General features: G+C 38.8%; 1 protein-coding gene across 4 annotated transcripts in view; it reads left to right on the forward strand.

Moving 5' to 3' along the window:
- The window catches only part of PCSK5 (proprotein convertase subtilisin/kexin type 5), a 522,373-nt gene that overhangs the window by 117,610 nt on the left and 379,269 nt on the right, over positions 1 to 25,494 (forward strand). For all 4 annotated transcript variants that reach the window (XM_086415564.1, XM_086415560.1, XM_086415561.1 and 1 more), the window contains exon 4: positions 25,326 to 25,469. In XM_086415564.1, coding sequence (XP_086271690.1) covers positions 25,326 to 25,469 — 144 coding nt within the window. The remainder of the gene's footprint in view (positions 1 to 25,325; positions 25,470 to 25,494) is intronic.

Consider the following 25,494-nt stretch of genomic DNA (forward strand, 5'->3'; position numbering starts at 1 on the left):
AATGATTGTCTAATTCTGCAATCCCTTCTTCACTTCTCTTATCTTTTAATACCATTATGAGCTCATGAATTCTTCTAAAATGTTATGATTCATTACTGACATTATTTGTTTTTTGATTCTTACATTGCCCCAAGTTTGGTGAGTGAGCAACTTTTCACATTGCCCCTGAGTCCTTTTGAGAAGACCGCAATCACTTTTTTAGTGCTTAGGGCCTCCTCAATGGCACAACAAAGTGTTCACCTTGTATTTTCTCTACCTCAGACCTAGAAATAATCAATTTCTCCAAGTAGATGGTTTCTTTTATTGAGGAATGATACTTAAAAGTCAGGATTCTGGTAGCAAGGGCATCCTTGGTTGTAGGTGCTATTTCAGTGGACAGTGACAAGGGTTGTATATCTATTAGTGTTACCTCCAATTCTAATCCCATAATATGCTGCTGTTCTTGAGTCGCTAAGTCATGTCTCTTTGCAACCCCATGGACTGCAGCCTGCCAGGCTTCCCTATCCTTCACCATCTCCTGGAGTTTGCTCAGATGCATGTCCATTGACTCAGTGATGCTATCTAACCATCTCATCTCCTGCCACCCTCTTCTCCTTTGGCCTTCCATCTTTCCCAGCATCAGGGCCTTTTCCAGTAAGTTGGCTCTTTGCACCAAGTGGCCAAAGTATCAGAGCTTCAGCTTCAATATCAGTCCTTCCAATGAATATTCAGGACTGATTTCCTTTAGGATTGACTAGTTTGAGCTCCTTGCAGTCCAAGGGAATATCAACACTGTACTCCAGCACCACAGTTTGAAGACATCAATTTTTTGGCACTCAACCTTCTTTATGGTCCAACTCTCACATCCACACATGACTACTGGAAAAACTGTAGCTTTGATTATATGGACCTTGGTCAGCAAAGTGATGTCTCTGCTTTTTAATAGACTGTTTAAGGTTTGTCATAGCTTTCCTTCCAAGGAGCAGGCATCTTTTAATTTGATGGCTGCAGTCACCATCCACATTGATTTTGGAGCCCAAGAAAATAAAATCAGTCACTGTTTCTACTTTTTCACCATCCATTTGCCATGAAGTGATGGGACCAGATGCCATGATCTTAGTTTTTTGAATGTTGAGTTTTAAGTCAGCTTTTTCACTCTCTTCTTTCACCCTCATCAAAAGGCTGTTTAGTTCTCTCTTTGCTTACTGCCAATAGAGTAGTATCATCTGTTTATCTGAAGTTGTTGCTATTTCTCTGGACCATCTTGATTCCAGGTTGTGAGTCTTCCAGCCTGATATTTCACATGATGTATTCTGCTGGAATTTTTCAGTTCATGTACTGCTGAAGCCTAGCTTGAAGGATTTTGAGCATAACCTTACTAGCATGTGAAATGAGTGCAATTGTATGGTAGTTTGTACCTTCTTTGGCACTGCCCGTCTTTAGGATTTGAATGAAAACTGTTCTTTTCCAGTCCTGTGGCCACTGCTGAGTTTTCCAGATTTGCTGAACATACTGAGTGCAACACTTTAACAGCATCATCTTTAAGAATTTGAAATAGCTCAGCTGGAATTGCATCATCTCCACTAGCCTTGTTTATAGTAATTCTTCCTAAGGTTCACTTGACTTCACACTCCAGGATGTCAGGCTTTAGGAGAGTGACCACATTATCGTGATTATCTGGGTCATTAAGACCTTTTTTATACAGTTCTGTGCATTCTTGTCATCTCTTTTTAATCTCTTCTGCTTCTAAGGATCTAAGGAATGTTAGGTCCTTACCATTTCTGTCCTATATCATGCCCATCCTTTCATGAAATGTTCCTTTGTTATCTCTAATTTTCTTGAAGAGATCTCTAATCTTTCCCATTCTATTGTTTTCCTCTACTTCTTTGCACTGTTCATTTAAGAAGACTTTCTTATCTCTTCTTGCTAGTCTCTGAAACTCTTCATTCATTTGGGTGTATCTTTCCCTTTCTCCCTTGCCTTTTGCTTCTCTTCTTTCCTCAGCTCTTTGTAAAGCTACCTCAGACAACCACTTTGCCTTCTTGCATTTCCTTTGCTTTAGGATGGTTTTGGTCATTGCCTCATGTACAGTGTTACGCACCTCCATCCATAGTTCTTCAGACACTGTCTACCAGAGCTCATTCCTTGACTCTATTCATAGCCTCCACTGTATAATCATAAGAGAATTTACTTAGGGCATACCTGAATGGCCTAGTGGTTTTCCCTGCTTTCTTCAATTTAAGCCTGAAATTTTGCAATAAGGAGTTCATGATCTGAGCCACAGTCAGCTCCCGGTCTTGTTTTTGCTAACTGTATAGAGCTTCTCCACCTTGGGCTGCAAAGAATATAATCAGTCTGATTTTGTTATTGACCATCTGGTGATGTCCGTGTGTAGAGTTATCTTTTGTGTTACTGAAAGAGGTGTTTGCTATGACTCGAGTGTTCTCTTGGCAAAACTCTGTTAGCCTTTGTCCTGCTTCATTTTGTATACCAAGACCAAACTTATCTGTTACTCCAGATATTGCTTGACTGCCTACTTTTGCATTCCAATCTCCTATGATGAAAAGTGCATCTTTTTTTTTTTTTTTTGGGTGTTATTTCTAAAAGATCTTGTAGGTCTTCATAGAACTGTTTAACTTTAGTTTCTTCGGCATCAATAGTTGAGGCATAGACTGGATTATTGTGATGTTGAATGGGTTGCCTTGGAAATGAACTGAGATCATTGTGTCATTTTTGAGATTGCTCCCAAGTACTGCATTTCGGATTCTTTTGTTGGCTATGAGGACTACTCTATTTCTTCTAAGGGATTCTTGTCCACAGTAGTAGATATAATAGTCATCTGAATTAAATTTGCCCATTCCCATCCATGTTAGTTCACTGATTCCTCCTCTTAGCCCATTTCATATTTCTCTACCCCCTCCCCCCACCAGCAGTGAGAACCATACTTCTCATCAATATCACTAATGTAGTACTGCACTTACAAAAATGTATTGGAATTACAATACCAGTACCACCACCATCCACAAACGTACTCCGGTGAAATTCAATATTTCTTTTTATTTTTAAAATGTATCCCTCTGAGGCAATACAGTCAGACTACTTGAATTGAAAGTTGCTTTAATAAATGCATTTTTCTTCTATGATTATGTCATTATCAATACACAGATTAGTTTGTTTCTGTCCTGTTCAGTTTTAGACCTCCCTCTCCCATCATTATATATTTAACTCTGTTATTTAATTTTATTTTGAAATATGTAAAACATATATATCAAAGTGAGATACATAAAATACTATAAATGCATTTTTTTATTTTTTGCCTTTATCACTTAATATACCCTGGAAATTACTCCTTGTTAGTTCATAGAGATCCTTATTCTTTGTTTACAGCTGTGTTCTGGTAGACTTACCATAATTTATTTGATTAGACATCAGTGAATGTACAGTTAGCTTGTTTTCAATGTTTTGTTTTTACAAATAACTTCTCATTGAATAACCTTGTGCTATGATTTTATGTTGTTGGAGGTGTATTTTTACAGTGAATTCCTATGTGTGGGATTGCTCAGTCACAAGGTAGATGCATATATATTTTTAATGTTAGACCCCCCTCTGTAGGGGCTAGGCCAGATATATTCCCATCAGCCACGCTCAAGAGGACCTGCCCCCTTCACCTTGTTTGTCAGTTGCTTCATTTTTGGCTAGTTTGATATGTGAGAAATTATATTTCTGTGTGTTTTAGCTGATGTCAGAATCACAATGCCTGCTTTTATATTATTGGCATTCAAATAACCCTTTATTCCTGGGCATTTGAATTACTGTATTTTAGGAGTTAGATTCTGCCTTGTGAGCCAGTTTTAATGCATTTTTTGGAGAGACTTAAGATCATTTACGTTTATAGATATAATAAAAAAGTCTCAATTTTGTCATGTTATTGTCACATTATGCTACATATATGATTTGTATTGTGTTACATTTACTGTGTTTCATTATGTGCTTGTTTTGGCTCTATTAAAATAATTTCTTCTGGCTTTTGGGAGGATTTATATCATTATTTGAGTGACCATTAAAAATAACTTAAATCCTCTCAGTTTCTGTGTTCTCACTTAGGCTTCTATATTTGATATATCAACTTTAAAACATATCCTTTAACTCTTACCTCACTATTCATTAGCTTATTCGGTTTTATCATTTCTATTTCTTTTCCCCGTCCATTTTATGTTCATTTTTCTTTGTCAGAACACATACCTTATACTTACCCTTCTTCCATCCTTGTTCCCACCTTTGCTTTTATTCTTAAACTTACAATTAAATATATATTTCATGTGCACTCTCAGTTATTTTGCAGGTCATATCTTGATTGGATAGGCTTCCCTGGTGGCTAAGTCAGTAAAGAATCTACCTGCAGTTCAGGAGACCTGGGTTCAATCTCTGGGTCAGAAAGATCCCCTGGAGAAGGAAATGGCAACTCACTCCAGTATTCTTGTCAGGGAAATCCCGTGGACAGAAGAGCCTGGAGGGCTACAGCTTATGGGGTCACAAGAGTCAGACACGACCTAGTGACTAAGCCACATCTTGATTGAATAAAGCACATTCTCTACCAGACTACCTAGGAGGGGCTTGCAATAGTGGTTTTCCCTGAGATCTTCCGATGTGAAGAACTGACTCATTTGAAAAGACCCTGATGCTGAGAATGATTGAAGGCAGGAGGAGAAGGGGACGAGAGTATAAGATGGTTGGATGGCATCACTGACTCAATGGACATGAGTAAGCTCCAGGAGTTGGTGATGGACAGGGAAGCCTGGAGTGCTGCAGTCCATGAGGTCACAAAGAGTCAGACACAACTGAGCAACTGAACTGAACTGAGATCTTAATTGTATTAATGTAATTGTAAAGCCTTGATACTTGAAGAATATCTTGGTTGATTTTTCTTTCCTTGAAAGTGACTCTTCTTTTTTTCCAATCAATTTTCTTTAACGAGTATTGTTAAAAATTAGATCTTTATGCCATTTTCTTTATTAGTTACTTGCTCTTGGGTCATTTTGACTTCTACTTTTCTTTGTCCTTTTCATGTATTTATGCCTTTTCTCAGTGTTCTTGATTATACTTTCAGTTGAATCAACTCTCTCAATTTTTAATTTCTACTTTATTTGCAAGATTAGTCAACTCTAGTTTCACATATATGTTTTCTGTCCATGTGTATTTTTAAATGTTTTATATGAGCTATAGTTTCATATCTACAGATTTTTATTTTAGTGTATTTCACTTTGCTTCAGGTGTTATGTTGCAGTTTTTTTCCTCTTGCATTTTTGAGCAGAATTTCTACAAACTGGAGTACTTAGATTCACTGTATATCATATTCTTGTAGAAATAGTGAATGAATATTTTTATACTGGTTTCCATTCACTTTGAAATGTTTTATTTTCTTAGCCCATTAGTAGCAGTTGTATATAGAAAGCTGTGGGAATTTGGATGACTTGTTAATAAGTTCCAGAGTTCAGTAGTGCTAGTATTTTGGTAAAGTTTATTTGTTTTGATCAATGTTTTTGGAAGGAGTTGAAGCAAGATGGTTTGTCTTGATTTTGTGATTTTCTTTTTATTTTGTTTCTTCTACTTTTCATCTCTTTCTTATATCCTTCTCTATCACCTCTTCAAGGAGTGTTCCTTTCAAGTTGCCCCCTCTCCCCAGAATCTCTGCTCCTTTGCACTACATGATTGTTTTATCTGTTCTATCACCACTGGGATTCTGCTCTCTTTATCTCTGCTCAGTCTTCACCTGACTTTTTTTTGCCCCATGTCATCTCCAGAGCTGCTTCTGAAGGATTTGTGTGTTTTTCTCCTGCTAATGTGTAACTTGAGGTTTGTTATAATTTTTTTCTCCCAGCTAACCTGATCTGCCTCTTGAGAAATTTGTATGCAGGTCAGGAAGCAACAGTTAGAACTGGACGTAGAACAACAGACTGGTTCCAAATAGGAAAAGGAGTACGTCAAGGCTGTATATTGTCACCCTGTTTATTTAAATTATATGCAGAGTACATCATGAGAAACTCTGGACTGGAAGAAACACAAGCTGGAATCAAGATTGCCAGGAGAAATATCAATAACCTCAGATATGCAGATGACACCACCCTTATGGCAGAAAGTGAAGAGGAACTAAAAAGCCTCTTGATGAAAGTGAAAGTGGAGAGTGAAAAAGTTGGCTTAAAGCTCAACATTCAGAAAACGAAGATCATGGCATCCGGTCCCACCACTTCATGGGAAATAGATGCGGAAACAGTGGAAACAGTGTCAGAGTTTATTTTGGGGGGCTCCAAAATCACTGCAGATGGTGACTGCAGCTATGAAATTAGAAGACAGTTACTCCTTGGAAGGAAGCTTATGACCAACCTAGATAGCATATTCAAAAGCAGAGACATTACTTTGCCAACAAAGGTTCGTCTACTCAAGGCTGTGGGTTTTCCTGTGGTCATGTATGGATGTGAGAGTTGGACTGTGAAGAAGGCTGAGCGCTGAAGAATTGATGCTTTTGAACTGTGGTGTTGGAGAAGACTCTTGAGAGTCCCTTGGACTGCAAGGAGATCCAACCAGTCCATTCTGAAAGAGATCAGCCCTGGGATTTCTTTGGAAGGAATGATGCTAAAGCTGAAACTCCAGTACTTTGGCCACCTCGTGCGAAGAGTTGACTCATTGGAAAAGACTCTGATGCTGGGAGGGATTGGGGACAAGAGGAGAAGGGGACGACAGAGGGTGAGATGGCTGGATGGCATCACTTACTCGATGGACGTGAGTCTGAGTGAACTCTGGGAGTTGGTGTTGGACGGGGAGGCCTGGCGTGCTGCGATTCATGGGGTCGCAAAGAGTCGGACATGACTGAGCGACTGATCTGATCTGACCTGATGATGTAGATATATTATCAGTATTTTAATATTTTTTCCTATTTGTTCTATATTTGTGTATGTGTGTGTTTTTTTTTTTTTTTTTGCAGAAATTGAGATTTAGGTGGTTTTCATTATCCTACTGGAGCCAGGATTAGATTCTTCAGAGTCTATGCTGGATATGAAGAACAGTGAACACTGCATATTTCCTTCTCTTTAAATCTCTACTATAGCAATCTTAATTCTTCCTTGAGAAACATAGATGCAGTTGGCTAAACTACAAGACAAATTATTATCATTTTATAAAGAAGTTGTTATTCTGTTGCCCAGTTGTATCCAGCTCTTTGCAACACTGCCAGGCCTCCCTGTCCCTCACCATCCCCTGGAGTTTGCTCAAGTTCATGTTCATTGCATCGGTGATGCCATCCAGCCATCTCCTCCTCTGATGCCATTTTCTCCTTCTGCCCTCAGTCTTTCTTAGCATAAGGGATTTTTCCAAGGAGTCACCTGTTCTCATCAGATGACCAAAATACTGTAACTTACGCTTCAGCATCAATCCTTCCAGTGAATATTCAGGGTTGATCTCCCTTAAGATTAACTGGCTTGATCTCCTTGCTGTCCAAGGGAATTTCAGGAGTCTTCTCCCACACCACAGTTTGAAGGTATCAATTCTTTGGAGTTCTGCCTTCTTTACAGTCCACCTCTGAGTGACCACTGGGAAGAACCATAGCCTTGACTACACGAACCTTTGTTGGCAGAGTAATGTCTCTGCTTTTCAACACACTGTCTAGGTTTGTCAATGCTTTCCTCCCAAGAAACAATAGTCTTCTAACTTCATGGCTGCAGTCATTGTCCACAGTGATTTTAGAGTCCAAGAAGAGGAAATCTGTCACTACTTCTACTTTTCCCCCTTCTATTTGCCATGCAGTAATGGGGCCGGATGCCATGATCTTAGATTTTTTAATATTTAGTCTTAAGCTGGCTCTTGCACTCTCCTCCTTCACCTTCATCAAGAAGCTCTTTAGTTCTTCTTCACTTGATAAAATTACCTTTTGTTAGATTAGTGGTACTAAGGATTGCCAGAGTTAGTAAATAAAAATACAAAGTGTCCAGTTAAATTTGAATTTCAGATAAACAATAAATAACTTTTTACTGTTTGTCAAGTAAACATCTAATACTAATATCGAGAGGCTTCTTCCTCTGTGAGGAAAAGCCTTTTTGTGACTTCTTCTTCCTTCCTTCGTTCCCAGTTGGGATACTGGTGAGGAATATACTAAGGGCAGTGGTGGCAATTATCTTGCAACCAAGAGGCACTTTCAGAGGACAGAGGTCAGCTAAGCATGGTGGCTGAGCAAATACAAAGAATCTGGTTCCTTGATGTCATTAAGCTACTGCACCAAACTGGAAATCCCTGCTTCCTGATTTCTTAAGTGATAATTAGCTTTGTGACTGTGGTTCACTGGGCTTTCTTTTTTGTAGCTAAAAACATCCCAGACTATCCCTTTCTCACTGAAAATTAACTTTAGGATTTATAGATGAACCCCATCTTTTTAAAGGCAGTTCGTTTTTTGCCTGTGTGCTCTCGTTAGTCTTTTGGATACAGTGATCTGTCACTTTGTAGTTCATCCCGTGCTTTCTTCCCTTTTACTGAAAGTAAGGTGCTGCTGAATGAATGGAAAGTGCGTAGGTGTTCCTGCCATGGTGGATGAGCAGCTCTTTGGATCTGTCCAACATGAAGTCTCCATCTTTCAACATCTTTCTCTACTTTTTTCTCTACTTTTTCCACTTTGGAAATTCCTATCCAAAGGTGTAAACATACCACTGTCAGATGTGGGAATGTTTTGGGCCATGGTTGTCTGTGAAGTATTTGTATTAGTTACTCGTAAAGAGCTTGCTAATTAGATAGGAAGGACTACAGATGCTTGGAAAACTATGTTCTAAAATATGTGTGTAGTCCTGTGAATGTGTCTGTGGAATGCTGAAACATTAGTGTTGGATTTAATTGTGTTAACATTAGTGCTTTCATTAGCGAATGGAAAACGATGTGACTTGTGTTACAAGAGTCCTATTCCAGTTTACCCTGAATATGCCATTATAAGGGCTACTATAAAGTTCAGCTGTGTTTGTATAGCTACTTTTCTGAAATTGTTGTTTTTCTTTAACAGAAGGAATTCTGTAGGATACTTTTAAAGCTAGTTGCTTGGTTAAATTCTTTAAAGGAGTCAACATTTTTTATTAATAAGGAAACGTTAGCAATTACGCTTACTAGTGTAGGATACAAATGACTTCAAATGACTTGGTTTTCTTACTCATTATACTTTAGGCTCTGGAGAGTCTCACCAGTCGAAGAGGCAATCTTCTCTGTAGGTTCCTTTATTGAGTAGCTAATCAAATGCATTATGGAATCCTAATCTTTTCTGAAGTATCTATACTTGTTACAGGAGAAGAAGCACTAGACATATTGGTCTGTCCAAGCAAAATGTTTCATTGTCCTTTCAAGCCACTTTGTAGATTTTATACTTGTTTATGTCTTCAAGTGGGCAATGAAAGCAAAGATGTCGGGGAGATTCCGATGATGATTTTTACTTAGTCTAGAAGGACCAATATTAAAGCAGGCTTTTTAGTAGCAATCTGAATTGATTTGGCTGATTGTCAGAGGTGAGATTTTTTTTTTTTTTTGCTTTGCCGCATAGATTTATTTTTCTGTAGACGCCTCACAGTAGTAGCATGTGTCACACTCTTTATTGTTGTAGGTTTGTCTTAGAAAATGTTTTGATTTTACTTTGTCTTTGAAATGTGATAATATTTTTTGTTTTACTTTTTAAACTTTAAATGATAATAGGCCTGAAATTTCAATTTTGCTCTAACTTGCTTTTCTAAGGCTAGGGTTTATTGTCTGATACCTATTAACTGTAAAATTGTAAAGAACTTAAGGTATAAATTGAATAACACATTTCACTTGTTGCTATCCAAGTGCTCTTTTTTATTTTCTTTATGTTGTTCAGTTGCTCAGTTGTGTCCAACTCTTTGCAACCCCATGGACTGCAGAACACCAGGCTTCCCTAATCCTTCACCATCTCCCGGAGCTTGCTCAAACTCATGTCTACTGAGTTGGTGATGCCATCCAACTGTTGCATCCTCTGTCGTCCCCTTCTCCTCCCACCTTCAATCTTTCCCAACATCAGGGTCTTTTCTAATGAGTCGACTTCTCACATCTATTACCATAATCTCTAATTATATTGTTTATCTCATTTGTCTATTATCTGTCTACTCTAACTTGAATGTAGACTTTTTGAAGTCCACACCATGTGTTTTCTCATTCCCTGATGTAAGCTCAGCATCTAGAAATCATTTAATTAGCATTGGAAAATTAAAAACAAACTAATAAAACATAAGTGAATGAATGAAATGTTTTGACAGTTAACCAATGTAGAGAAATGTTAATGGATCTGCCATTCATCTAGCTATTATGGGACAAAATCATTATATAATAGATAATATGTCCTTCAGAAGGACTTGCAGATAACTCAACTGGGACAAGTTTGAATTAATTACTGAATCTTACACAGAAGGTTGAAAATTCTCCAGCTGTTCATGTGAATGAATGAGCCATCTTAAACTTCCATGTCAGTCAAGCCTTCAGATGCATGTAGCCTCAGTGAACATCTGACTGCAGCAACATAGAGACCCCAAGGGAGAGCCACCCAGCTGAGCCCTGCCAACCCATTGAACTATGTGCCGTAATAATTTTTTCAGCCATTCAATTTTGGGATTATTGGTTTGTACTATACAGGAAAAAGAAAAAGTTAACAATATAAACCACATTTGTGGATACTAAGGAATTTCTCTCCAAGCAGTACAATTATTTTTTTATTCATTATAAATATCAGATCTCTTCTTTGATTCTATAAAAACATAAAGACTAGATTATATCTGAAGAATTAATGTCATCAGGAAAAAGGAAAGATTCATGGGTGCCCAAGTGGGCTATTGTATTGACAGGAAAGCAAAGGTGAACTCAAATTTTGTCTGTAACTAATCGTGATCATGTGAGCTTTGACCACCCTGCCTCTCGTGACATAATCACTTAATCACTTAATTTTAAGAATAAGAATTTTGACACACTGATAATATTACTCCCTCTTCTCAGTGTTTCTATACCACAATTATTATAGATTCCTTATAGAACTAATATATTTGAGATAATGACGTGTTAAACAGCATAGTGAAAATTCTTCCAAACCTTCAGGAAGTTGAGTCAGTAATCTCATATATCCAGAGAGAAGCAAACCTAAAATCTTAAAAGACTTTGAAATTCCATATCCATTAATTTATATATATAAGTCCAACAGACTAACATGCCTTTTTTGTCCTTTTCAAGTATCTACTTTCATCTTTCTTGAGGTGAAAATTAAGGAAACCACTATTTAAGACCAGATTTATGCTGCTCTCTATGTTAACTTTAAATACATAGAGAAACTGAAGTTTATGTTCTATTAGGAAAGTTCCAGTGGTTCTTCTGGAAAGGTATGAGCTGTCTAACAGCTCTGGACATCACTTGACTGTGCGTAGCTCCACTGTCATGCAGATTTGACCCTCTCTTCCTCTTCCATCCTTCTGTGTCCTCTCCCTTATACATATGTTTCATTTTTTGACTTGGTCTTGATTGAAAATATCCTTTCGAAGAATTGACTTAGGGGCGTGGAAGTGTTCATAAGCTCTGCAGGATCCTGGAAAGGTACACCTCCTTCAATAGAAATTTGGAAAAAAAGAACATTAAAATATAATAAGCCTTGGAAGGTAAACCTGCATGTGTTGTCTGTTTCCTTCACTGTCTATCCACTCTTGTCCCTCTGTCCATTCATCTGTCCATCCACCATCTAAGAGAAAATGATTATGTGGTCAAAACCTGATGGCAGAATGCTTGAAGGTTGGGAAATTCTGGAATAGGTTTATAGTAGTTCTTCATTATTTTTCTAACTGTAAAATGGATTTTTTTCCTTGCCTGAAAAATAGCTGCCTCTACTATTATGTTTCAGAAGAATATTGCCATTTATGAAACAATATAAATGAAGAAATATGACATATTAGGGTATTTGAAGATATCCCATATTTTCAAATGATATTCAGATTTTTCCTCCTTGACCTTAAAGGTCTCTAATATTATTTTTTTTAATGTTATCTGTCATTTCTTTTCGGAACTTCTGTGAAAACTTCTATTGAAAAATAGAAATAGCGGAGCAACTGAATTCTAAAGTCAGTTGCTAACCAACTATCTGAAGTATGCTGCATCCTACTCACTGTAAAGAAAAGGCAAAGTCCTCCAATCTATTGGCTTTTCTTCCTGAGATCTTGAAAAAAGAAGAGACAGGAGTTTCTGAGTAAGATTTCTACATAAAGGAGACAAGAGAGTAAGAGAGTTCTATGCAAGCAGAATTTTGTAAACTATGTAAAGAAGTTACATTTTAGAAATGAATGAGGTTTGTTATTTGCTAATGTTTGCATAATTATTAAATAATGCTGAGTCGCTTCTCAAATTCATTTTCTTGAACTCCAGTGTAGGAATTATTTCTTGGCTTTATAGACTCTTGAGGAAAACATTTCAATTGATATTATCCCTAAGCAAAGACAAATTACTAATTTACTAATTGCACAGTTTGGACAAAGAATAGTGTATTATGAATATTTGGTGCTTGATTCATAATCAGGAAAAGTCATTTGGTAACACCAAATGTCTCCTCAACTCATGGAAGAATTTACTGCATGACGTAGAAGAAAAATAGTATTAACATTAAGCCATTGACTGGATGCCAGAGAAGGGTCAAGAAGTGTTTACTTTGAAGCATCATACCCTGTACTGTTCCAGAGGAAACAGACTTGCATCCCCAAATTCTTCTCTGGCCAGGAGAATCTTCCAAACAGCCTGTAAGGGGATAATGGCTCATGTGTCACAGTGTTGCGTCTCTTCTGACATCTGCCAAGAGTGTTGAACATCATTAGCGGGGCATTAGTATACTCAGTACCCCCAAATGAATGTCCTTTTTTATTGGAATGTAGTTGTTAGCTTCTGCTGTACAACAATGTGAATCAGTCATATATATACACATGTCCCCTCCTCTTGAATCTCCCTCCCCCCACCCCATCCCACCCTTCTAGGTCATCATAGAGCACTGCGCTGAGCTCCCTATGCTATACTGCGGCTCCCACTAGCTAGCTATTTTACGCATGGTAGTGTACGTATGTCAATGCTACCATCTCAGTTCGTCCCACTCCCTCCTTTCCCCCATCCCTGAGTCCATAAATCTGTTCCCTCCATCTGCATTTCTATTCCTGCTCTGCAAATAGGTTCATCAGTACCATTTTTCTAGATTACATATATATGTGTTAATATATATTAATTTATCCCAAGGGCTTCCCTGGTGGCTCAGATGGTAAAGAATCCACCTTCAATGCAGGAGACCTGGGTTTGATCCCTGGGTTGGGAAGATCCCTTGGAGAAGGGATTCCAGCATTCTGGCCTGGAGAATTCCATGGACTGTATAGTCCATGGGGTCACAAAGAGTCGGACATGACTGAGCGACTTTCAGTTCCATATACAATATTTGTTTTTCTCTTTCTGACTTATTTCACTCTGTATGACAGGTTCTAGGTTCAGCCACATCATGGGTGACTCAATTTTGTTGCTTTTTATGAATGAGGAAATATTTCATTGATGGTCCTTTTTTCTTGTATAATTCCTGGTGAAGGCTTTAGTCCTTGCACATTTCCTATTATTTCTTGAATCTTTGGTATTTTTTAAATCTTTTGTTGGTAAAGTTGAATAACTAGATGCCCTATTATGGGCCATGAGCAAAAGAAAAGATTTCTAGATCTTATTTGAACCTTTTCTATTACCTCCATTTACGTGTTACCTATGTAAATTTTCTTCTGCATTTTATCTCAGAATTTACTTCTGCCTTCTCCATTGAATATCAATTTATAAATTGTTGAGCACTTTTACTAGGAACTCCAGAGGTTATTAAAATTTGTAATGACGACTTCATTACTACAAGAAGCTTGAAATTTCATTGAGAAGATAAAACCTATATAAAATTAGAAATTGCTGATATGAGGGCTGTGTGGGATGAGCAGGAAAGCACTGAGCTTCCTGTGAAGGGAATTAATCCCAGGGAACTTTGAATTTGCTTTCAAATTGTATATTTGATACATTAAGCATTCTTACTGTGCTTCCTCCTCAACTACAAAATCAATTCTTTTTTGCTTCTAGATAAGCTATCAATAGTTCACCTTGATTTGCTGATTTCTCACCCTTTCTTTCTGGCTTGGCTTAGTTTCCTCAGACTTATAACTTTATGTGTTAGTTGGTTTTTACTGTATAAAGACCACTCCCGAAATTTTGTAGTTTAAGGCAACAGCTGTTTGTTAGATTTATGATTCTGCATGTCTGAAATTGGAGCTGAATTTGACTCACAGATGCATCTGTGAGCCATTCTAGGTCAGCTGGGGGCTAACTTGTTTGGTGTGAGTTCAGCTGGGACAGTTTTATCTGTTCCATATAGTCTCCCGGCTGCTAGCAGGCTACCTTGGCTTGTACACATGGCAGCCAGGAAGAATGCAGGAAGTATGGAAATGGAGCACTGTTACTTCTGCTATACTCTTTTGGCCAAAGCAAGTCACCAGGCCCACCCAGAATCAAAAGGTGAAGAAAAACCCTCTTGCTTCATGAGGAATTCATGTGCTATAGGCACAGGGAATGGTGGAAATTGGGTCCGTGTTTGCTGTCAGCCACAGGTGGTGATGACCTTGAATTTGCTAAGACCGTCAAATGTATACACTATATATATATATATATATATATATATATATATATATGGCCCTTAGGGAATTTGCACTTTGAGGCAACAAATGGCACTAGACAGTGTGTGCTCATTGCCAGCTTGTGAAGCAGCTCAGAGGCCAAGATGTTCGTGCTTTATGGATGTGAAATAGATTTGAGGTGGGAAATGACAGCACGATGCCAATATTTTAGGAAGAATTCACTTGTGGATCTGGGCAGAAAGAAACTTTAGATCCACATATCCAATCACTATATAGGCTACTCCTGTTGGATGTTATTTAAATTTCCATGTCTCTAAAACTGAACTCACTATTTTCATTCTCCAGCCAAATTTTCCCCTCTTCCTGTGTTTCTTTTCTCAATAAGTGATCGTTTGCTCTGTAGTCCAAGCCAGATATTTGATCTTTCTTGATTCCTCTCTCTTCTCTCACCATATTCATTCACTGTTGTTATCAACAAATCTGTAGAATGCCTGAAAGTGAAAGTGAAGTCACTCAGTTGTATCCGACTCTTAGCGACCCCATGGACTGCAGCCTATCAGGCTCCTCCATCCATGGGGTTTTCCAGGCAAGAGTACTGGAGTGGAGTGCCATCGCCTTCTCCAGTCTTAGTGCTACCCAGCTCTTTAAGGCAGTGAGCTCTCTGGGGTTGGACAAATCAAGGTAGAAGGAGGATTACCACCGGCTGGGAATGTTGTCAAACGATTAAGAATTTGGATCACCTGATGTTTCAGGTTACTCCCCACTATTGTTTCTTTAGGCAAAACTTGCAATGGATACACATGTTGCCATGAAAACTCATGATTTTATGTAGAATGCGTGTTGTATATCAAATACTATGGTTTCTACGGTTCCACTAATCTAGACCTCTGTCATCTCTCAATCACTAGTTCTCTCTTCAGGTTTGGTCTCCATGCTTTCCTATATGTTCGGGAAGACCCATAATGACTTCTTAAAACTCAATCTGTTCTTTCGGTTGGTATATAATTATTGAACTTCTGTGTGTTAGACAATGCAAATACAGAAATAAACAAGGCAGAGTGACTGCCTTCATGGAGTTTACAATCCAGTGTGGGAGACAAACAGTAAAGATTCAAATCGATAGATAATGTGGTAGGCAGGAGTGCTATGAAGAAAGGGAAATCAGAGTCAAGGGCAGAGAGTGACACAGAATGCCATCTCAGATAGGTTTACTAGGAAGAGCCTCTCTTAGGAGGTGATATTGGGGCACAAGAGAGAGCCTCGCAGACTCTGAGGAAGAACATCCGCATGTGGGAGAATAGGAAGTGTCAAGGCCCTGAGGTGGGAGTAGGGCTGGAGAGGGAGAGGACAGTGTGGTAGAATGGAGTGAATGGGAATGAGAGGGATGGGTCAGAAGGTCAGGGAGACAGCTCCAGATCAGGTCACGAGCACTTTATAGGCTGTAGAATAGACAGGGAGTATATTGGAAGTGTGAGGTAAAGTCACTGGGAATTATTGGAATATTTATTGAGAATAACTCTGACACAGTTTATAAAGATCACTATTACCACTGTATGCAAAATAGACCTTAGAGGAATAAGAGATGATAGTAGCTAAAGTTGGTTTGTAGCCATGAAAATAGTGGGAAGAGGTCAGGTTCTATAGCTGTTGGGAAGGATTTGCTGATGGGTGTCTATAGAGGAGAGCAGCTGTAGATGCCATGCACTGTTGTAGGGGAGGCGAGAAGCCTGGGCCTGAGCAGCTTTGGAGAGGTCAGAGAGGGTGGAGATCAAGTGTTTTTCTTGAGAATTAAGTTTAAGATGCACTTTAGGCATCCAAAACATGTCCGTCCCTATCTTACAACTCTTGAATGGTCTTTTCATCAAATTATGATAAAGTTCAAAAATTAGGGGGGAAAAAAACATGGCTTGTAGGAACGTTTGCAGTCTGGCCTCTCCAGTTTCATCTCTCTCCATTTTTCTCATCTTCCCCCCACCTCTCACATCTGTATCCTTCAGCGGTACTGAATTTTTTTCCATTTTTTGAGCATTCCAGTCTCTCTCGGATTATTCTATACCCTCATAAAAAATAAACACATCCACTTTTTAAAAATTTATTTTTAATTGGAGGATAATTGCTTTACAAAGTCGTGCTGGTTTCTGCCACACAATGTGAAGTAGCCATAAGTATATACATGTTCCCTCCCTCTTGAACCTCCCTCCCTCCCTACTCCTCTAGATTGTCACAGAGCATCAGGTTGAGCTCTGTGAACACATTCTCCTTGTCCCTTGCTTGCCCTCTGGCTAGTCAACTCATATTTGGGGGCTTAAATGTCATTTTCTCTCAGAAGTGGTCTCAGCCTTCCCACACATTCCCCTGACTGGGTTCCATGTTCCCACAATACCCTGAGAACTCCTGTTACAATACTTGTGTTGTTTTTGGAAAAAAAAAAAGAAAGAAAAGTAAGCTCCTTGTTTGTCATACAAACTGGACTTCAAGGACTTGAGTGTAATAACGTTGCTTTGACCATATAGTGGCCAGAATGTAGTAGGGGATTGATAAAATTGTTTTAATGCCAGGAGGATAGATTGAAAATCTAAACTGAGTTAAAGATTAAAAGTAGTGGATCAGAACCAATGACCTGAACTGCAAGGTGCTGTGAAAATCAAAGGAAACAGGAGAGAAGGAGGTGTGGTTTAAGATCCAGATTTCCAGATCTGAAATCTGGATCTGGTTTTTTAATCTGAGCTATTTGAGAATAGTGAGAACCATAGCACATGCAGAGGACCATATATGTAAAGGTAAGCTCAGTCTTAGTGTTGCAAAAATATCCAGTAAGTTTCAGAGACTGGTTACCCTTTATCATCATGGTCAGGTAATGTAGCTGAAACCGGGTCTCCAAACAATAAGACAAGACATGTTGAAATTCCTTAAAGAAAACAAGATTTTTTTATTGCTGTTGTTGTTGGCTTATTGTTTTTACTTTCTTAAATGTTTTTAGTACTGAAAGTTTCTAATTAAAGATGTATCAGGCTTGGAAAGATTCAAAGAGGATCACAAAATTTACAAATGAGAGAAAGCTTGTCCACTAAACTAAATTCATAGATCATCCAGTTACCCTTTGGCTGCTCTGTGAAATTCATCTTCTTTTCTTCTAAAAGACTAATTTTTAAAGAGAAGTTTTAACTTCACAACAAATGGAGAGGAAAATACAGAGATTTCCCATATGCCGCCTACCCTGACACATACACAGCCTCCCTCAATATCAACATCTCCCTCTAGAGCGATACATTTGCTGCAGTTGATGAACCTGCATTGACACATCTTATATCCTAGATCTGTAGTTTACATTAAGATTAACTCTTCGTGGTGTTCATTCTGTGGGTTTAGACAAATGTACAGTGACGTGTATTCATCATTATAGTTTCATACAGAGCACTTCCACTGCACTAAAAATCCTTAGTGCTCTCCTGTTTGTCCCCTGATCCTCAGTCCCTATCAACCACTGATCTTTTTACTTCCTCCATAGTTTTGCCTTTTCCAGAATGCCATATAGTTGGAAACATACATTTTTTAGCCTTTTCAGATTGACTTCTTTTACTCAGTCATATGCATTTAAGTTTCCTCCCAGTCTTTTCATGGCTTGCTAGCTCATCTCTTTTTAAGCACCAAATAATATTTCATTTTCCATGGCACCACAGTTTATCTATCTATTCATCCTCAGACATCTTGGTTGCTGCCAAGTTTGGGCAATTATGAATAAAGCTGCTGTAGTATCCCTTTGCAGGTTTTTATGTGGAACTAAATTTTCGGCTACTTTAGGTAAATGCCAAGGAACACAGTTGCTGGATCCATATGGTTAAGAGTATATTTAGTTTTCTAAGAAACTTCCAAGCAATCTTCTGAAGTGACTATATGATTTTAATTTCTGCCAGCAATGAATGAGAGAGTTCCTGTTGCTCTACGTCTTCACCAACATTTGGTGGTGTCATATTCTGGATTTTAGCCATTCTAATAGGTGTTTTAATCTGCATTTCTCTGGTGACATATGATTTGGAACATCTTTTCATATGCTTATTTACTTTATGTGTATCATCTTTTTCAGTGAGGTGTCTATAAAGGTCCCTGGCTCATTTTTTAATTGACTTTTTTTTCTTCCCGTTGAGTTTGAGAGTACTTTGTACATTTCGAACAACAGTCCTTTTGCAACTATTTTTTCCTGTCCTATGGCTTGTCCTCTCCTTCTCTTGACATTGTCTTTCATGGAGCAGAAGTTTCCATCTCTTCAGTAATTTCTTTCATGCATTATGTCCTTAGTGTTGTATCTAAAAAGTCATCAACATACACAAGATCATCTAGATTTTTCTCCTATGTTATCTTCTAGGATTTCATTTTAGTTTTGCATTTCATATTAAAGTCTATGAGCTATTTTGAGTTAATTGTCACAAAAGATGTGATTCTTTTTTTAAATTTTATTTATTCATTTATTTGGATGTGGTGGGTCTTCGTTACTTCTCACAGGCTTTCTGTGTCTTCTGCAACAGTGGGCTACTCATTGTGGTGCCTTCTCTTGGAGAAGGCAATGGCAAACCACTCCAGTATTCTTGCCTGGAAAATCCCATGGATGGAGGAGCCTGGTAGGCTACAGTCCCTGGGGTCGCAAAGAATCGGACACGACTGAGCGACTTCACTCTCACTTTCTCTCGTTGCAGATCACCGCCTTATAGGGTGCCCAGGCTTCAGTAGTGACACATGGAATCTAGAACACGGGCTCAGTAGCACTTGGCGTGTGGGCTTAGTTGCTTCGTGGCATGTGGGATCTTCCCAGACCAGAGCTTGAACCCATGTCCCCTGCATTGGCAAGTGGATTCTTAACCCATGGACTGCCAGGGAAGTCCCCCCACTTTTGTTTTTTTGCATGTGGACGTCTAGTTGTTCCATCACCATTTGTTGAAGGGACTATCTTAGGTCCATTATATTGCCTTCACTCCTTTGTCAAAGATCTACTGACTATGCTGCCTCAGTTTTTTTGATTCTCATTTATGAGTGGAGTTTTAGGAGCTAGGTTTATTTTCATTATCCTCTATTTGGCATTTTTATACAACATTTCTTCTAATTTTTTTTATTAAAAAAATTTTTTTTTGGTATTAAGTGGGACACTCTTAAAATTTTGTGAGTGAGATATAATTTTCCACCAGTTAAATTGTGTTGGCCAAAAAGTTCATTTGGTCAACCCATATTATGTGTGCTTAGTCACTAAGTCATGTCCAGCTCTTTGCAACCCCATGGACTGTAGCCTGCCAGGCTCCTGTGTCCTTGGAATTCTCTAGGTCAGAATACTGGAGTGGGTAGCTGTTCTCTTCTCCAGGGGATCTTCCCAACCCAGGGTTGAATCCAGGTCTCCCACATTGCAGGCAGATTCTTTACTGTCTGAGCCACCAGGGAAGCCTCAACCCATATGATGGTAGATGTAATTCATGGTTCCAGCAGAGTTGGCATACTAGTATAAATATGTGAAGTAAAACATGATGATACATAGGGGGTCATTTGACCAATGTACTAGAAAATAGTTGGACACCATTCTCTCTTCCTACACCCCGTTTGTAATCTCCAACCACCAGCTGAGGCCCCAGCCACAAATAAAAACTATTCTGATCATCTTAGCTATCCTTACAAAGATCAATTGTCCTTTCAAGTTTGCCTAACCTAAATCTCAAAATAATGAAGAGGATCATCATTTCATAGTAATCTATTTCTCCTTAGAACATAGGACTGCTTGGTTTTGAATCCTAATTCTGCTATTGACCAGCTGTTTGACCTCTAGAAGGTTAAAGGCTGATTAAGTCCTGTGTTCTTTAGCTGTTAAAAGGAGATAATAAAAGTACCTCCCTCCAGCTGTTCTGAGTCTTACATAAAGCTAGTTCATATAAAGGGATTAGTACAATGCTTGGCTATGGTAAGAATCTAGATGTCAGTTCTATGTCCACTTAAAGGAGTAACGATTCTATTTTTTTCCATTTCTTAGAACCTTAGACTCCAGATTTTACAAAGAATTCCAGGCATATTACACCTTAATAAGTTAACTAGATATGTTTCTGAGTTTGTCTATAAAATAGATTTTTACATTTTAATTATTTTTATTGAAGTATAGTTGATTTACAATGTTGTGTTAGTTTCTGGTATTCAGAATATATATTTTCTTTTTTTCCGATTATTTTCCATTATAGATAATTATAAGACATTGAACATTGTGTCCTATGCTATCCAGTAGGACTTTGTTGTTTATCAATTTTATATAATTAGTGTGTATCTATTAATCCCAAGATCCTAATTTATCCCTCCCTTGCTTCCCCCATTTGGTAACCATAAATTTATTTCCTGGGTCTTTGAGTCTGTTTCTTAAAGCAGATATTTATATTTAATTCTACTCTTTTATTATCATTGTATAGTCAGAGATGCAGTCTTATGAACCACTGTATCAATGACAATGAACAACAGATGTTTTCAATGTTAACAGGCTATTGGCAGCATATAAATTGGCAGTTCATTAGAGACCTTAAGAACCTGGAAAAGTTTAAAAACAATGACACTGAGGGTTCCTCCCCACCCCCCAGTCTGAAGAAAATGATGGTGAGAGCATAACAAAGGTGTTTATTTTGGGTACAAACTGTTCTTTCATTGAGCAAGCACTGTGATATGTTTATAAAGACACAAGAGAAGTGGACACACCCAGAGTGGTTTATAAGCAAAATAGCTCATAGCCCTGGTATGGAAGAGGCTGTTTCTAGAACTCACAGAACAATCTCCCTAAAATTTCATTCCTGAAAAGAATAAAAGGTTTTACAGATAAGAACACTGAGAGACCATGTAGTAACCATTGTTTCTGCAGATATTTGCTGCTTTGTGTCCTTTCTAAATACTTTGTCATCTACGTGTAGACCATCATTGAAACACAAGACATTTTTCAAAGCTGAAGGTACCTAAATTTACTGTGAATATTTATTGTACCTATACAGCGCAAATATGTGTTTTTCATCTGCTTCAAATAAGCTGGAAGTTTCTGACCCATCCCTTTTTTGAATACCAGTCTGGGGACTGCATATGTGGTAACAGAATTCCAGAAACTAGTTTTATTAGTTCCTCCAGTTCTCAACATGGCGGACTGAGTATGAGGAAGTCATAGTTAATATGTGCTCCTTTGGCCTTTGGGTGATGCTCTAACATAGATTGCTGTCAAATAAATAGAGTCCAATTTAAAGACCATTTTGATCAGGCATTTAAGGAAATGATTAATTCCTTTTCACTTGGGCCATGTTGACTGGAATCGATATTCTCTTCAGTCTTTGCTCTTTGGGTATCTTGGGCATATGAAACAACATTAGAAACACGTTCAGAAGCCTGGACCACTTGAAATAGGTATTAAAAATCTAAAGGTCACATTCAGGTTAAAGGGTCCTGATTTAAGGGTCCACTAATCTTATGACTTGCAGAAACACCCCTGGCTCTCATTATCTTTTTTTCTTTGACATTTCAGCCACCTGCAATAGTAAATTATCCATATGAAAGTATCAATTGGATATTTCCCCTCCGGCCTCTTTCTCCTGTATCATGTTGGCAGATGAAAAGAAAAAGTGGTACAAAAATATTTAATGGTGAAGTCAGATTCAACAAAAGCAGAGGTGGAAGAAAGAAGCCTAATTGCTCCACTTTGAACACACATGTTTTCCATACACGGCTGGTTTTCTTCAATTTTCATAATTGCAATTTCAGGCAGCATCCTTCCACTCCAGGACGGTCATCCCATGTGTGGGTGACCCATTTCCTGTACACTTCCTTCCTCCGGCCCACTTCTTGGCTACATTAACATTACTTCATGTCACAAATGATACCACAGGTGGCCAGAACAGGTTTTGAAAAAGGAAAAAATGAAATAGAAACCTGTCAAAGTTGCTTTCTGTTAAATTAAAATATTTGATTAGGTGCGGCCCAAACTGTTGGCCAGAATGAGACTTCCGAAAAACATTGGCATTTTGGAAACCTGCACTATTTCTTTCGTGATCTATTAACCAAGCATTAGCTGGCTGGGCTATCTCTGACGAGGTCAGAGGAGCAAGTATTTGGCAGTTGTGAACTTGGATATAAAGTGAGAATATGCCCTCACTTTTGGGGTGTAATTGATCAGCTAATATTGACTGAAATCCTAGATTAGAATTGGTTTAATGCATAGTCTTCTAGGGGCTTACAGTCAAAGGAGACAAAATTTACATACACGTTTCAACAGTCAACCATAGTGAAGCAGAATTCAGTGTGTAGGGGTTAGATTGTGTAGAACAAAATATATGTATGTGTCTGTCTGTCTTCATTCCTAAGAGAAGAGATAGCCAACTAGGCTGAAGAATGAAGGAAAGCTTTTTGGGAAGAAGTTGTTCCCAAGCTGTACTCCAAAAACTGGGGAGCAAGGGGAGAATGGAATTCGGGTCAGTGTGTGCAGGGCCTCAAGTGCCAGAAGGAATCAAGAAAGTAACAGAAAGTTGCAAATGTTCATAAAATATATAAGCCTCTATTTTCAACAAAATTGATATTATCTGTGTTGAAAGATGGGTATACCATTTGTTAGAATGAATCCATAAAACTACTCAAGTGTGCTTATAATGTTCAACAAAAGGCAATCTCCTTTGGAGAATAAATTAACAAATTCGTGTCAGGAGATACTAGAGGTGTCTGCCACTTGTTACCATGTGACATTGAGGGATGAAATTTGGAAAGAGGTAAGCTTCCATTTTGTTGTTGTTCAGTCTCTGAGTCATGTCCGGCTGTTTGTCACCCCATGGACTGCAGGCTTCCCTGTCCTTCACTGTCTCCCAGAGTTTGCTCAAACTCATGTCCATTGAGTTGATGATGCCATTTCATCCTCTGTCGCCCCCTTCTCCTCCTGCCTTCAGTCTTTACCAGCATCAGAGTCTTTTCCAATGAGTTGGCTCTTCGCCTCAGGTGGCCAAAGTATTGGAGCTTCAGCGTTAGACCTTCCAGTGAATATTCAGGGTTGATTTCCTTTAGAATTGACTGGTTTGATCTTGCTGTCTAAGGGACTCTCAAGGACTTTCATTTAGGTTGTATTTAAAATAGAAGTCAAGTCATGGCTACAAAGCTCAGGAAGACCTGACTTCTGTTATCCCTTCTAACCTGCTACTTTCTGTGCCATTTCCCCTCACATCCACTAATCTTGCCTGGAAAATCCCATGGACGGAGGAGCTTGGCGAGCTGCAGTCCATGGGGTTACAAAGAGTTGGACACGGCTGAGCTACTAAGCACAAGCACTACCAAGATGAGCTCTGAGCTCTTGGGCAAGCCAGCTCTTTCTCTTCAGACATATCTCAACTCACATTTCACTTTCTCAAAAACTGGGGTCTTTTTTTGACCATCCTTCCGAGAGAGGTGTGTACTCAGTCCCCTCAGTATTGACTGCCATATTACCCTCTTCAATTCCTTTAAAACATAAGGAGTGCTACAAATAGTCTTCTTTGTTTTCTTTAGCACCTGGGTTTCCCATTTAGAGAGGTCACGAGGACAGGGGACCTCATTGTCCTTGTTCACTGCTATTCCCCCGCGTGCAATAAGCGCTCAGCAAAGTATGTGTTAGATGAATCCGTGTCAATGGGGTCGTCATTATTCCTCGAGCCTACAGAGCACGCGTTCTCCTCCCCTCCTGAAGTACTGAACGGTTACAAAGCCGGAGGAAGATAGTGAATGGTGTGGACCTGGGGTGGCTTGCGTTGCCATGGCAGTAGGCTAGAGTGGCACATCCCTTTTCCTTTGTTCCTCTAACTGAGCCTTAAGAACCTGGAAAACAATACCACTCAGAGGGATATTTCACAGAGATGGACTTTGAAGGAATAATTGTGTGGGTTGGATGAATGCTAGTCAATTATATTGGGAAGAACTGCTGGTTTAATTCATCTCTTGATGTGTTTGTATGTTGTAGCCATTGTGGAATGAAATCACTACGCATAATGAGCTAAGGTTCACTGGCTCTTCAGCCTGCCCTTCAAAGCCCTCACACACATTTTCCTGTGTCTGTCCCCCGTCTGGACTGTGCACTCCTCTTCCCTCCCTTCTCAAAGTAGTGCTGAATGACTCTGTTCACCCCCTGCAAATTATGGTGCAATGCTCATTGTTAATTTACTGAAAGAAGTTTGAGGAGATTGTTATTTTTTTCTCTTTTTGGGTTTCTCACAGCAGTGGCACACCTCTGGCTGACACTGTACAGAAGCTGCTGAGGTTTTTCTCATTTGTAGCCAGGCTTTACTAGGTGCCTGGTTAAGAAATTATAATGTTCTTCTGTTATCTAGTTTGGGTTTATAAATGAAATGCTACAAGGCCTTTTTTATGTGTCATTAATAAATGCTAACAATAAAATGGTGCACTCATTGCTCTGCTGTTGAGATACCTTATCGTGTTTTCCCAAAGGATCTAAGGCAGACCTGGCAGAAGAGATTTCTGTTTCTCTTGCCTTACCCACGTCTCTCCTTCCCCTCTTCCCCTGTTGTCATGTTGGAGATCTGTGCTTCTACTTGAACAGGCAATCCACCAAATTAATGTATTGTCTTAAGTAGGTAATTCTCGCATCTCCTCTCCGTTTTTGTAATCTGCAATGTCCAATTCTCCCTCTTCCTCCTTTAGCACTGCAGTGACAACACGCATCCCTGCCAGTCAGACATGAACATCGAAGGAGCCTGGAAGAGAGGCTACACGGGAAAGAACATCGTGGTCACTATCCTGGACGACGGCATCGAGAGGACCCATCCAGATCTGATGCAAAACTATGTGAGTGGTTACTGTGGTCACAATG

This window comes from Bos grunniens, chromosome 8 (genome assembly GCF_055505025.1).
Source record: "Bos grunniens cultivar Pamir isolate PY7600 chromosome 8, Bosgru_T2T1.0, whole genome shotgun sequence".
In the NCBI taxonomy this organism is placed as follows: Eukaryota; Metazoa; Chordata; class Mammalia; order Artiodactyla; family Bovidae; genus Bos; species Bos grunniens.